This window comes from Zonotrichia albicollis, chromosome 1 (genome assembly GCF_047830755.1).
Source record: "Zonotrichia albicollis isolate bZonAlb1 chromosome 1, bZonAlb1.hap1, whole genome shotgun sequence".
In the NCBI taxonomy this organism is placed as follows: domain Eukaryota; kingdom Metazoa; phylum Chordata; class Aves; order Passeriformes; family Passerellidae; genus Zonotrichia; species Zonotrichia albicollis.
Window position 1 is genome coordinate 15,163,390 of NC_133819.1, and position 15,051 is coordinate 15,178,440.

A 15,051-nucleotide genomic window follows, 5' to 3' on the forward strand; every position below is an offset into this window, starting at 1 on the left:
AAGACTTTGAAGACTTTCTTCCTTTATACAGTAGCACAAAAAAGGCTTTTTATAATAGGAGGTTGTGTTAAGCCATGCATTGCTCACATTATATATAGGAAGCTGCTTTTGAATAGTGATTACCTATAGTGATTTACCTATAGTGATTTTTGAATAGTGTGGCTAATACATTTCAGGTCTCGACTCAAAAGGTTGCCTCAAAGCTGTTGGTCACTCATGGTTCCCTACAGAAATAGTATTTCATACATATTTTAAAAGTTATTTGTGGTGGGACGATACAGAGATCCATGAAATCTTAATCTATGAGAAATCAAAAATTATATCTTAATTGTTCCTGTTGCTAATGCTGCTAATATAGTCACTAAATTTCTCACCATGTGTTAACTTGTGTTTAACGAGTTTGCTTTAGTATGGGTATTTTTTATGTTATACTTTTCTCTGGGGACAGAGATACTGAAGCCAAGATGCTGGTGAGAGTGATGGGCAGGTTAAAAGTTTTTTCCTTTTATCTAGTCTGTATCTGCTTTGTTTTAGTTTAAAACCATTTTGCCTTGTCCTGTTTCTGCAAGTACTGTAAAAAAGTGTCTCTGTCTCTCATTCAGCCCCTTTCAGGTATTGTAAGGCTCCAGTTAGGTCTTCTTGGGGCCTTCCCCAGACTAAATAACCCCATCTCTCTCTCAGCCTTTCCTCATACAAGAGATGTTCCATCCTTCTCATCGTTTTTGTTGCCCTTCTCTGGATTTGCTCCAGCAGGTCCGTGTCTTTCCTGTGCTGAGGGCCACAGGGCTGATGCAGTGCTGCAGGTGGGTCTCAGCAGGTCAGAGCAGAGGGGCAGAATCCCCTCCCTCCCCTGCTGCCCACGGTGCTCTGGATGCAGCCCAGGACACACTTTGGTTTCTGGGCTGTGAGTGCACGTCTGCAGCTCCCAGTCAGCTTTTCATCCACCAGTACCCCCAAGTTCTTGGCAGAGCTGCTCTGAATCACTTTGGCCCTGCCTGTATTGATACCAAGGACTGTCCTGAGCCACGTGCAGGAACTCATGAGCTTGCCATGGGGCCACTTCTTGATCTTGTGCAGGTGCCTCAGGCATCCCATCCTCCAGGTGTGCCAGCTGCACCTCTCAGCTTGGTTTTGCCTGCAGACTTGCTGAGGGTGCACTGAATGCCGTTGTCTGTATGGACCCAAGGGACACCACGTGTCACCCATGTCCATGTGGGCATTGGGCTGTTCTCCACGAGCATCAGCCAATTCCTTATCCATCCAATAGTCCATCTGTCAATAGAGTCTGTACCTCTCCAATTTAGAGAAAAGGACTGTGTGAAAGGCCTCTCCTCTGTACACTTTCAAACAACAGAGGAAGGCAATTCTGGAAGCTGAGAAAGTAGTGTAATCTCATTTTTTTTCTTAAGTTATGTTAGATCTGGATAAACTTTGGCATATATCAATATATGGTTAATAGTGCAGAAAGGACATTTCAGGCAACAACAAGAAACTCAATTAGAGAGAAAACTGGAGAACTTCTTAAATGCAAACTATATACCCATGATCTTGGATTACTGTATGACTTACCTCTGCAAGGTGACAGTTTATACTAAAAATAGTTGTAGCTTATTCCCATGCTGAAAAACGCCACTAGAAATTTTAATGTTGAACATCCTCTTTAATGGAGTCCAATTAATGTAAAAAAAAGTGAACCTTTGTTATTTCAATGTGCTCTTCTGCTAAGAGTCTTTTGGAGACCATTTAAGGAATCCAGAAAGCATCCCACTGCTCACAGAATTTCTTGAAATGCCCTATAATCCTAATCCCTTAAAATAATAAATTTGCACAGTCTGTAAAGAGGACTTTCCTAAATTATAAAATACTTATTGCACAACTAGCAAATCATATTTATGCTTAAGACAGATTTAATTATATATAGCTTTAAAGATGCAGCTTAAAGCTCCTAGAATTTTAACAAATTATTTTATTCCTCCTTTGGAACACCAGAATAAGTTTTGTAAGTGTATTTACACATTCTGTACCTTATTGTTTATGTGAATGATCTACAGAGCTTTTCCAATCTTGCATTAAAATACTTTGTTGTATAGTTTATTTTTCTATGCCAGTTTAAATTGCACAAAAACATTCTTGGATAAACATAATTATATTACTCTTTAAAAAATCAAGTACTAAAAAGGTAAGAAATATGAGATTCCTCTTTTGGCCTAAATGCTTCTCCTTTCCACCTCATGTGTAATGTTGGTTACCAGTCTTAAGTCTGCATTTAATTCCCATATCCCACTCTGACTCTTTGGCCTGGACACTTTTCAAGTCTCATTTCTAGCCTTGTCCTTTTTCTGCTTGCCCTGTATATTCTCCTGTTTCTCTTCCACACTGTCAGCTCTGCAGTTCAGAGATAAGGAGAGGCCATTTCCTTTTCCCAGCTTGGGTGCTTGGGCCTAAAGCCATAGTTCAGGGAAAATCCAGCCCAGCCTGAGCAGGAGCACATTCAATAGGATGTAATCATTGGAAGAGTTAGCTGCTTGAAGTATCTACTGAACACATGCCCAGAGTCCAGAGCTTTGCCTAATTTGGGTAGTTTTCACAGATCAAAGAGACATTGCTGTGTCACATATGAAGGTCTTCACCTGATGCACAGATGTGTCACTAGATTTTTTTTTCTTTCCTTTACAATTTTTTAAAGCAGCCATACTGAGAATGGCTGGTATTTTCTCTTGAAATTAATTTTAGAAAATTTTCTGAATCAAATAACAATCAAAGAACATTCCAACCAGGTAGTTATTATTAGCAAAGGTAAAAACAACTGCAGATTAATTGCTGTAGTGTATAGAGCTGGAAACTCATGGTTTGTAGTCTTTATTACTGATCTCACTTTGCACAGGTGTTTGGCAAAACTGCTTTTGAACAAAAGTCCAAATTCTGTTTTCGATAATATCTGCAGTTTATTTGTATGGAATCATGGAAAGTGTAAATGAGCATAGAATTTAGCCCCTGTGTTAAAACTACTCAATAAAGCTACTGAATCTTCAGTTTTTGAAGCATTTTGTTTTGCTGCTGTTGACTGTCTGCTGTGACACAGAAGCTAAACCATCCCATCTGTTTGCCACATTAACCAGCTTTGCTCAGTTATTAAGCTATCACCTTGCATTTGGCATGTAACATACTCAATTTTAAAGTGTATTTTGAGGGGAGAAAAATGGCAAAGAGCAAAAATCCATAGTTTTCTTAATGCATTAACTGTAAGTTAATGTTTTATTAACATTTTATATTGTCTTTTTCTGGGTTTTGTTGGTTTTGGGGGTTTGGTTGTTTTGGGGTTTTTTGTCCTGGTATCTATTTATAACTGAAGCACTTTTGCAGGTGGTGTTTTTTTGCATGCTAATCCTGCAGAGAAACATTGTGTCCAACAAAGTATGCTGGGTCAGCAAAAGCAAGAAACTTGTGCTGGAAAGACAGTATCCACAGGTATTTAGTGTGTATGGAGATTTGGCAAAATGAATGATAAACTATCATTGGCAGAAAAAGATCTGATGTTGTATGTTAGACAGTTGTGCATTTTTTTCTTTCCCACAGAAAAGATACTCTTCCTTTCAAAGTCAGCAAAAGACTCAGCAGTATTAATATTTATTGAATACTCATTAATCTTCAACTGTATTCTGCCTTGTCCTTCAAAACAAATTATTCTTTTTTTTGTGTTATTTTCTCTTATATATCAATTCATACACAAATGAAATACATATGTGCACAACTGAGGTGGACCTACAAGGATTATTTAAAAAATGAACACTATTACTCAGTGGTTTCTGTGGTGGCTATTTGGTGGTTATTTTCAAAATTGACCAGATAGTATTGAAAATTAAATTTCTTCTGATACATTCTTATGGCATCTGAGTTCAGCAATGTTGTGTGCTTTACACAGGGAACCAGACTAAAGGAAGTTCATAAAATAAGGCAGACTAGGCTGAGGTAGACCAGACTTGGATGACTTGCAGGGGAACCATGAAGAAGCAGCAACCCATGGAAACTCCATTTCCTCCAGAGGACTCTTCCCAGCATGGATCTATCAGAGAATTTAGTGCATCATTGATTTTTGTGTTGGTGTGTCACTGTCCACTTCTACACAATTTTAAGGGTATTCAGAAGGGATGAAAGCTTATGATATCCTACAAGTATCTGAGGGATTTGATACTTGCAGGTCCTAGCATGGGAACCATTAATCTTTTAACAGACACTTTTAAAGTAAATAGGTTGAACTGCATTTGGTTTAGCCTTGTGTGTGATTATTTAAAAGTGTCTACCTGTTGCCCCAGCTCCACACTCATCTGAAAGATTGAGGACACAGCAGTTAAAAATGAGCTTCACATCCTTCAGATATTAAATCTAATGCTTTCATTTATTTCCTTTGTTATTAATGAAAATTTTAAAGAAAGTATAAAAATTGTTGCCTTCCAGTGAAGGATTTGCAGATTTACTTGTAGAAAGAATGTTGTCTAAAACGAAGGACCATCCTCATAAATGCCATTGCAGAGCCTCCCTTAACTGAAACTTCCCCTTCTTGGGTGAAAGACTTCATGGCACAAAGGCTTTTCCTCAGGTCACAGATGACACAAGTCAAAATGAGTCCTTTGAATCAGAGACAGAAATAATTTGGAAGAAATGGAATGCCCCTGAGAGATACATTTGAGGTTTCCAAGCTGCTTTTGCACAAGCCAGCCAGAGCATATTCAAGTTCTTCAGTGTGGTGAAGACATGAATTACTATAGCTCTTGCTGTGTGCAAAGGGAGTTGTGGAAACTTCACCAGCTATAAATGGAAAACAGAATTTTGGTCACTCATGATACTTGAATGCTCTGGGTGGGGTCAGTAGAACCTCCAGTCTGAATTGACTGGCTGCTTTCTCCTGGTCCAAGATGCTAAGTGGTCTTGCACCAGTTCTTCCAATTAGCTTTCCCAGTCTGCAGGCAAAATGTTATCAGAGCCTGGAGCATCATCAGGCAGCTAGTCTGCATCTAGCCCTGCTCTATATTTAGGCACTGGCTAAGCAGCTTAACTACAGTAGCTGTGTTGGAGGGCAGGGAAATGCAGAGTTGAGTATTCCTTTGCTTACCAGAAGCACTGCAATGAATATTTGTGCACTAAAATATCTAATGTAAACTTGTGAAAAAGGAGAACAAAAAAAAAAAAAATTGTACTGAAGGTTGGTACCAAGCACAGCTTGCCTGGCAAACTTATGATAAAATTACACTAGTTGGAAAAAGTGTCTGCATAAAAATCCCTTCTCAAGCAGTTTTATCCATTCTTAGTATTGTGTTACCTGTGTAAGAAGGGCATTGATCTAAACAGACCTTGTTTCAAAGAGAATCTTGTGTTTGATATTGGTGAAGGTCTTGGCTTTTAGAGCAACACTCCTGTGGAATGCTGTGGAGAAAATATGTGGAATAAATAAATTTGTGGAAAAAATTAATTTCCTTATAGAAAAGTGATTTTACTGCCTAATTCTGCATTAGGCAAGTCAATGCATTTGAGAAACATATGGTTCTTTTTAAAGTTAATGCCATACATTATTTCTACAAATATTTCCTCCTAACTTCAAATTAACCTTGCTTTTATGGCTGCCATTTGTAGAGATGACATGTCCACAGCAAACCTTCCACCTTTTCCTGTTACCATTGCTTGAAGAGTGGGTGCCTTGTAACTCAGAGTAGCAGGGGTAGTAATCTGCTGAAACTCCAGCATTCCTAAAAGTTTTATGCAAAACAATAAATGAAATTTTGAAATAAAAAAGGAGAGGAAAAAGAGAAATGAGAGAGAATGGAAACAGCTTCATGTTGAATATTATGACTTGGAGAAAGTCTTTATTGTCAGTGTATGACAAGCATAATCTGGATAAATAAGAACTGATTCTGTCCCCTAAAAGGAAAGTACACTTATTCTGTTGTCTGCTTTATTTAAGCTGTATGATTTGACCTGTAGCTATCATTAAAGTTCAGGGCTAGTTTGGTTAGTGATTACAATACTTCACATAATTTTATTTTTCTTCTCACAAGTACTTAAATTGTTTACTCAAAAGCAGCAGGAAGATACCTTGTAGGAAACAAATCATCATCTGACTAGCAGAAATCTTAGTAGCTGAAAATGTAAAAATTTATATATATTTAGTGACTAGATTAAAACAAAATTAAAAATTGAGACTAAAAACACTGTAGGGAAACAATTCTAAACATATCATGTTTCTCCTTTTTTCAGGTTGCACAAACCTGGATTTAGCCCTGTGTGCAGGGATCTCTGTTTATGTAGGACTACTGTTACTGTACAGTAACCCAGTCTGCACAGAATGTCTAGAAATTCAGAAGGTCTCTACAGCCATTGAGCAGAGAGAAAGTTATGGTGGTGCCCAGTAGTTTCACGTAACTGGAGTAAAAAAAGTGCATAATGGACTTGGGGTTTGATGCAACAGAAGGCAATAAAAGGATCAAAGGCTTATGCCCTGCATAGTTATTGCTCTATGAATCTGCTGATCAAAGAGTTTTGAAAAGCATCAGGTCTACCAAATATGAACAGTTCAGTTTATACGTGATTGCTCAGGGAATCCAGCATGTCCTGAAGGCAGTGGCTTTACTGCACATGTGCACACCATGAATATGTATATGTGTGTGTCCAGGAGTTCTGGTCATGAAACATGATAGGTCTGTAGATTTCAGTGCTTGTTGCAAAGTGAGTGACGTCTGAGAAGAACATCCAGGATTAAGATAAATTTACTGGAGTTTCCTGTGTTGATACTAATTCACAGTTACTTTTTTAAGTCCAGAATCACCTATAAATGCATTTGTAATACAAGTCTTTAAAATGGCAAGGAATGGAAACTTTCCTGTGGAATTATCGTACTACAGTATTTCAAGGTTGCAGCATTTAGTTTCACATATTCAATTCAAATGTGATTCCTCTCTCAAATGATTTTTGCTTATGTCCAAATTGCCTTTCTGCCTGGAATCTTTGTAGCTGAATTTTCAGTGGTTGCAATTTCCATTTTTCCAGGAAACCTATTGCAGGTTTGGAGAACTAGAAGCATCAATAATTGAATTTGAGAGTGGGTAATGAGACTGATAGGTGAAATGGTAGTGATACAGTTAACTATGTATCAACTCCTTTTCTGTGGAGTCTGAAAGGTCAGCAGGTGTCTTTGCTACCTAGTGCGTATTATAGCATATGAATTTTATTGTTTTCCTTTTGTTTGTTTTCATTATCCTCACATTTTTTACTAAAAACATTTGTGACTTTTATGAGCACAAGTAGAAACAGGAAGAAATTGTTATATAACCTTGATAAATTGCATCTTTCAAGGAAGTGTTTAAATCATTAACTGCAGTAGTTCTGTTGTGCATTAGTGTCACCTGAGTAATTTTTGTGATTGGGTATTAAACTGTAGTTAATATTCACATATTTTTTCAAGTCCTCTTTGATTTTATTATACATTGTTTGCATGTTTTGTAGGAGGAATTTTTCTAAGACTTCATCAGGCAAACTTTGATCTGTATCTGATAAAACCCACAAATTCTAAATAGTAGAGAATGTCTGAAAGATGGCATGATTCTGTTTGAGGTACATGATCAGAGCTGGTGCTCAGAGAAGTTCTGTGTCATGGAGCTTAAATCCTGTCCCTGCTTTTCCAGCAGAATATTGCCAGCATGCTCTCACAGCTTTTCCAGGGCTGAAGAGGCTTATTGGGTGTATTTGTTCTGAAATGTCATGTAGTTTCTAACCTAGAATGAGACATCCAATGAAGACTGGATTAAGAGGAGTTTTTTTGTTCAAGCATGTTGCTTCAGACAGTACTTTTGTCTATGAAACTAGCAATTCTAGATTTAATTTGGTGGTCATTTGGTGGTCAAGCTTATTTTTAATAAGCTTGTGTGGAATAGTGTCCTTCGTAAGCAGTTTTATTTTTGACAGAGTAATTTTTAAAAAATACTGTGTGTAATTTTACATCTGTTTTATGTTATCCTTACAGATAAACAGAAATGCCCTTCGGATATAATACAAAGTTTTCAGAAGAAAAGTCAGTTTAGGACCATTGCTCCAAAAATGGTACCAAAATTTTTAACATCTGGAGTGGTTTCTTGCCTTCAGTCATCTTTGCCTGAGCCAATGACACCAATTTCAGCCTCAGGCTCTAAGCCCCTGGTGGTGCCAGCTCAGAACTATGCTGTCATGCAGGTGGCTGCTCACAAGGGCACCTTTTCCCTGCTGGCTGTGCCCTGTGTTGCACCTGCCCTAACTCAGCAAGTTCAGCAGTCAGCTGTGGCCCCCTCTGAAAACCTAAAGCTGCCCATCCCCAGGTACCAATCTGTAAGAAATAAATTGCTGAGTGACAAAAAACTGACACAAATCTCTGGTTTGAGTGCACGTAACAAGATTCTTACCAAAGCGCTGACCTCATCACAGACTTCCCCCATGCCTGCTCTACATGAAGACTGTCCTGAAGCTCATTGTAGTTCAGATTCAGCTGAGCAAGGGATGGTAGCAGACTGTGACTCAGCTGAAATTGGAGTTGCCACATTAATGAATAAAAGCAATTGTGTGGAATCTAGATCTCTTTTAATGAACAAAGCTAAAATTGCTAGCAATAATATTTCTGGATCATCTGTAGTTGAAGACTCTCCATCCAAGCCAGCAAGTACAACTAATCCCATGAAACTGAGTCTACATTCTGTGAAGACAGCATTGGAAACCACAAGAGAGTCATTCCTGACATCTGAGAAACTAAAGGAAAAACCCACAAATTCTGCAAGTCCTGTTGCTGTCTTGTCACCGACAGTTTTTGGCAGTACAATTCAGATGACTCCCTCAGCACCAAAAGGAAAACTTCCTATTTTGCCTTACTCCAGAATGAAAAATTCAGTGTTCTGTAAATCTAAGCAGAATATTAATGTTATGGACATACCTGATCATTCTCTAAAATCTGAATGTGAAAAGATTCCATTTTTGATGAAAACCAAAGCCTTTGATAAGCAAATAATCTCCAAACAATCCATTGGAGAAAACACTTTCTCTCCCTCCAGCAAAGAGGATGATGTCGACACTCTTAAAAATTTGAGCAGTGCAACCTCTAAAAGAAGAGGCAGGAAAAAAAGAGCCCCGGAAGATTTATTGGCTTTTCAGGCCAAGCGAAGGAAATGCATCATTAATAAGTTTAGAGAAGGAAGAGAGAGGGCCAAGGTTGATACTGAGGCACCTGAAGACAACAGAGCAGGAGCAGTGACACGGTACCGCAGCATCAGACCGAAGCCCGTGGTGCTTGTGCAGGCGCTCGCGCCGCTGACTCCCGCAGCCATCGTGGCGACGCCGTCTCGTGGGCAGGACTCCTTTTTCAATGGGTCACTCACCAATAAATGTGTGAGTTCCAAGCACAGTGATGCTGCATCAGCCAAATCAAGTGATCTAAGCAGAAATGCACGTTCAGCTGTCCTTAGGGTGGTGCACAGGTGCCATGTTTGTAACCACGGGTTCCGCTTAAAGCACCACCTCAAGGACCACATGAACACGCACACGAGGAGGAGGCCCTACAGCTGCAGGATCTGCAGGAAGGCATATATGCACTCTGGGAGCCTGAGCACCCATATGAAGCTTCATCACAGCGAAGGCAAATCCAAAAAGCTGGTGTGCTGTGAATTCTGTGCTAAAGTGTTTGGCCATGCCAAAGTGTACTTTGGGCACCTCAGAGAAGTCCACAGGGTTGTTATCAGCACAGAGCCCTACAGTAGTGAGCAGCAGGTGCAAGACACTTCAAAGAAGAGAGACAGGAATATAAAAGAGGCAGAAGAAGCTGCAGAGAGGTGAGAGTTTTCACTGATTAAATGCTAATGAAAACTGGATTTCAAGTTGTCAGTGGAAATTAATAAACCTCGCCACTATGAAAATTGTTGCTTTTTCCCACCAAGTGAGATTGCTAATAGTTTAAATATTCCATTTGAATCTAGTCAATCCATTAGACCAACCAGTGTATTTTAGCTGATTTACTGACTATAAATCATTATTGACACTTGAATATCCAAAATAAATTTGCATATAATCTAGTAACACCCGATATGCTGCCACATTTGGGTCAGTTGGTTTCTTGTAGCTAGTGCTTTGTCTTCTATCCTAGGGGTTTTCCCTAGAAGATAAAGGAACCAATTGCAATAAGCAAAAACCAATTCATATTTCAGTATTAGCCTGTAGTTTGCTTTCTCTGTTAAATATCATTATTCCACTTCCTTTTAGGGAGTGCTGTGAGCTAATGTGACCTGAGTTTAATGCTGCTTTTGCAGTCACTCAGCCAAGTAGAAAATTTAACATGTGCTGTATTAAGATGGAAAGAACATACTTTTACCTCTGTATTATGATTTTGAGATGAAATCTTTTGATAAAGTATAAATGTTGCCTTTTTTGTTTGTTCCAGTGCATTTATTTTCACTGAAGAACACTCAGGGCTTCAATGTAACTGCTCACTGCAACACTGCAGTTCCATTCTGCTCATTTTACTTTTCAGAGCTCCACTCTCTGGAGCAGCAATCAGAAACTTTTATGGTTTGAGACTAAGAAATACCAGTCCTCTCCTGTCAGTCTTAGTAGGTGTCACACAGTGAATCATTCAGTTTATCTGTTTTGTTGGGTAATCTGTCTAATATGTATAAATACACAGCATTATGAGGTCCTTCTTGTAGATGTTATGAGAGGATGAGTGAGGAGATCTTGTTTTGATTGTGTTAACCAGGGACTGCCTGTGTATCCTTTATATTACAGAGCTCTCCTAAATCAGTGGAGGGGCTGTCCAATTGCCAGTTAGGTATTTAAGCTTTTCTAAACCATGTTACCAACTTGTAGAAAAAAAAGGCAAGAAACTTTGAAATTTCATAGTTTCCATCTTGGAAAGGGAGGTGGTTTTGCCTCAAATTGACCTAGATCACTCACTGTAAACAAATAGATTTCTCTTACTTGTACATTGCAGGTAATAGTAATTTTCACTTTTCTAGCACAGCACTAGAAGTATTTGGATTAACCTCCCTGAAACAGAACTTTAACAAAAGTTATCAACCTTTTATTAAAGGCTGGTGGTGTTAAAAGGTTATTTCTACCTAAGCTAATTTTGGAGGCAATTCTTAAACTCAGAAGTGTCATCACTTGGTTTCAATTTTTTCCCTAATCAGCCTTACTAGTATTTATTTAGCTTCTCTTTTTTTCCTCTTTCAAATGAATTAAATACTGTAGAAACAATGCCCTTTTTAAATTAAAAGTTGTTTCATGATTGTATCTTTTCTTGGAACTTGTAAGGACAGAAGTTGCCATTGCTCTTCTCTGCCTGGCTAATACTTAAATAGTTGGTATTTCCTTTCTTTAACAGGGGAGATAAGTGCAATTTTGAGGACCTGTTCCATGACCCAGGAGGAGTGAAATTACAGGTCAAATGTGGTCGATGCCAATTTATTGCAGAATCTTTTGGTGAAATGAAGTTTCACTTATTGTGCTGCCATGGAGAAGAGATTCAGGGAAGAGTGAAAGAAGAGGTTTTGCAAGAAAGCAGAGGAGCAGAAGGGAAACTGGTCAAACATACAAGCCACGTGTGGAAACAGCACAATGAGAGAAGACATTTAGCACAGTGCAGTGCCCGTCAGGAGGAGCTGTATAATGTTCCAAAACCAAAGAGACAGCTGTTCTTCCACCATCAAAATCATGTCAATATTATACCTAAAATTGAACCAACCCAGTCAGGAAGTAGTGAAGCTTCTGAGGAGATGCAAAATGTGGGGTTTGGCACACAAAGGAAAAAAATAGAATTTTGGTCTAAAGCAGGCTATAACTGCATCTTATGCAAACAGTTATTTGGAAGAAAAGAGGATCTTTGTAATCATTGGCAGAGTCATCATAATTGTGAAGACCCTTCCACTTTATGGACAATTTTTACTTTGGTATCAAAACAAGGAATTATTGAACTTTCTGATAATGGTGATTATTGAAGCTCAACTCTGCTATGCTATGAAAAACTTTAACTACCTTACCAAATTGTTCTTTCACTGTCTTGCTAAACTAACTCAACAGATGTATCACTTAAAAGGTTTTTTAGTTGGGTTTGTAGGGGATTTTTTAAAAAGCCATATTAACCTTTATTTTGGTGACTAGAAAATGTGTTTATTCTGTATCATTCCAGATGGGTACATGGAAGCTGATTATGAATCCTTGTACTTAAAATTCATGCTTAAGGAACTTTATAACAGCAAATATTCAATACTAATTATTAACCTCAATGAAATATATTTGCGAGTTAAACTATACTGTACACTCAGATATAAATCAATTTATATGAAGTAATCTCAGTCTTAAATGAAATTAAAAACTTGACTGGAATTCAGGTCCCGACAGTGCTCCCAGATTTTGTGGTAAATGCATATTTCCATGCAGTTCTCTCAATCACTTAAATGTGCATACATGCAGCCCTCAGGAGCATTGTAGTCTATAATTTAAGAACTTCTGATTTTTGATTTCATGATTTCAGTGTCTTCAAACATGTTCATTGCTAGCAGGTGTTTTTGGTGTTCAGTTCTGTCCTGGTAACAGCAAAGGTATTTGTATTTTAGAAGTAAAAGCTTCACATGTATTTATATGCCTGCAGCTTTTTGGGTTGAAGGTGAGTTGCCACCCACTGAGATGGAGCCCAGACATCTCCAAGGGGGCTGGGCCTGTCAGGCTGTGAGAGGGTGGAGTTCTGGAGCTTGATTTTGATTAAAAGGTCCTTGAAACCACTGAATCCAATTTGAAATTGATGTTTAAACTGCTTAAAGCCTTATGTTCCTCTAAATTATTTTGGGAGCAACAATGGAGGCAAGTCTAAGAAATCACCACATCATTCTCCAGCAGAATTCAGAGCATGTCAGGGGAGGGCAGGCTGAAAAATACAGCAGTAGTGTCCCTACAGTACCACTCTATTTATTCCTTCTTGTGGTCAGCTGTAATGGAGGGTTTGCAGTGATAAAAGAGCCATGCTTAAAATGGCCTGGCTTGCCTCTCACTGTTTTGCAAAAATTATGGTGATGAAAACATGAGAAGAGGTCTAAAAGTGTTGAGATTTCTGAGTGAAATTCCACAAGCTGCTGCAATATTTTGTGTATGTGTTTTGTTTTTAAACAGTAAAGGCAGTTTTGATTACCTAATAGTTTTGAATGTGATTTCTCGTTGTGTGGTGCTTTGCCCTGGAGTTGAACTGTAAAGTAGGAATCAAGAATAACAAAAGACAAAAAGAAAATGCCCACAGAACTGTATTTTCCCATGTATTTTCAAAACTTTCGTCCTACTATCTGTTGCTATAAATTCAGATTTGTAGCTGTTTCTTTGCCTTCATATATTGGGTTTTTAATGCTGAATTACCTTAAAAGTAGTAATTGTTCTTATTCTTGACACATTCATCTTTTAATGTTACAATATATATTATACATTATTTATAATGTTACAATATATTCATATTTATTTTCACTGGTGTATTTGGATAAGAACAGCTATTTTTAAAGTCAGTGGTTCATATCAGACTGAGGCTGTATTTAACTTGGTAAAGTGTGTTGCATTTAGCAGCATTTTTTGCCCCTGCAACTTAATCCTTTAACTTTAAAAATCAAACAGCAGGGTGTTTTCCATGAAACAGAAATGTGAGAACAATCCCTCCCTCCCATAGTTGCACTGTGTCAAAGGGAAGTTCATTCTCAGCATAAAGCATGCATTTTATGAGTTGGGAAAAATCATTTAAAAGTTTTAATCATGGTATTTTTTTAGAATGAACATTAAATCACCCATCCCAAGGTATAGTTTAAAATGAGCTGACATAAATTCAGTACTGAGACAGAGTCCCTTCTGCTCAGGAACAGCAGTAGCCATGGCAGAGTGGCCCTTTAAAATTATTTTCAAAGGTATTTGTTAAAAACAGTGGTGCATCAGAGGCAGTGATGTAGGTGATTTGCCTGGGGGTGGTCATCAGGCAGAAATGCACTTGCCCTGCAGGGGGAGGTGCAGGGATGATGGGAGGAAGGGGCTGGAGTGAGGGAGTCAGCTGCATTTTCTTTAGTAGAAAATTTCATGTGCAGTCTTCTCTTCATATTTTTGTACTTCTCTCCAGGCCAAATGGGTAAAGGGGTCTCAGCTTTCAGCAGTTTAAAACCTGAAAACATGTTTTAAAGCATGCTTCTAAGCCACTTCTCAGTGTCCTCATAAATGTTTAAAATTAGAAGCCTTTTTTTTATGAGCCTGAAAGCATTCTTATGTTTCAGGCTATTGCAATTATGGTAGATTATGAAAGGCTGGGGTTTTTTGAAAATAGCTTTGCATTAAATACAGATGTGTCCTTTATTTAAAATGTTTGTTTGGCATTTGTGTTCATTTTGATAAGATTTGGAGGCCCAAAATGAGCCTTATGTACTGCAACATTTAGTGGTGTGTGTTTGCTGTCCAGCAGAAGGGTTGTTATAAATACAGTTTGCTTTTTACCTTGAAGCTGGACAAGTTAACATCTGGTTTTGCACACAAATTATGTTTTTAAATTGTTAAACCGAATGTCATTGTTTTTGTAGCTGTAGTTTTGTTCCCGTCTGATTTTTCATTAAGTTTCAGCTCCACTGTTCAACTTTAAAGCCGTTCCTCACATGGAAAGTTGTTCCTTCATCATCACACCATAAATAACCAAAGCTGGAGGAGTTCCATCACTTTTCTGGCTTGCAGAGTATTGCCCTTCTCCAGCTGCAGAGCTACAGTTTCCTATGCCTAACTTGACATAGTTGCTGGCAGTAAATGTTTTGCTTCATTTATTTATTAGAATTCAGCTTGCTGCTTCTTAGCTCAGTCAGAGTTTCTGTCATACCTCATTAGATACTTATTTTTATTTTATCTACTATTCACTGAGCTCCTTGAAGAAAGTGTCATAAGAAGGATGAACAGGTATTTAAAGAAGCAGATTTCTGCCCATTTCATGCAGATGATGCAGATGTTTGAGGATCACCAGCTTATCTAGGCTCAGCCCTGTAGTACATTGTA

At 38.2% G+C, this 15,051-nt stretch overlaps 1 protein-coding gene across 15 annotated transcripts in view; it reads left to right on the top strand.

Annotated features, from left to right (window-relative positions):
* ZNF438 (zinc finger protein 438) overlaps positions 1–13,961 on the top strand; it is a 52,792-nt gene extending 38,831 nt beyond the window's left edge. For 10 of the 15 annotated variants that reach the window (XM_074530548.1, XM_074530306.1, XM_074530140.1 and 7 more), the window contains 3 exons: positions 3,364–3,468; positions 8,012–9,836; positions 11,384–13,961. In XM_074530548.1, the coding sequence (XP_074386649.1) occupies positions 3,364–3,468; positions 8,012–9,836; positions 11,384–11,996 (2,543 nt within the window). In that variant the 3' untranslated portion in view covers positions 11,997–13,961. The remainder of the gene's footprint in view (positions 1–3,363; positions 3,469–8,011; positions 9,837–11,383) is intronic. The other 5 variants (XM_074531156.1, XM_074530940.1, XM_074531085.1 and 2 more) reach the window with 1 other exon arrangement.
* Positions 13,962–15,051: the final 1,090 nt, after the last annotated feature.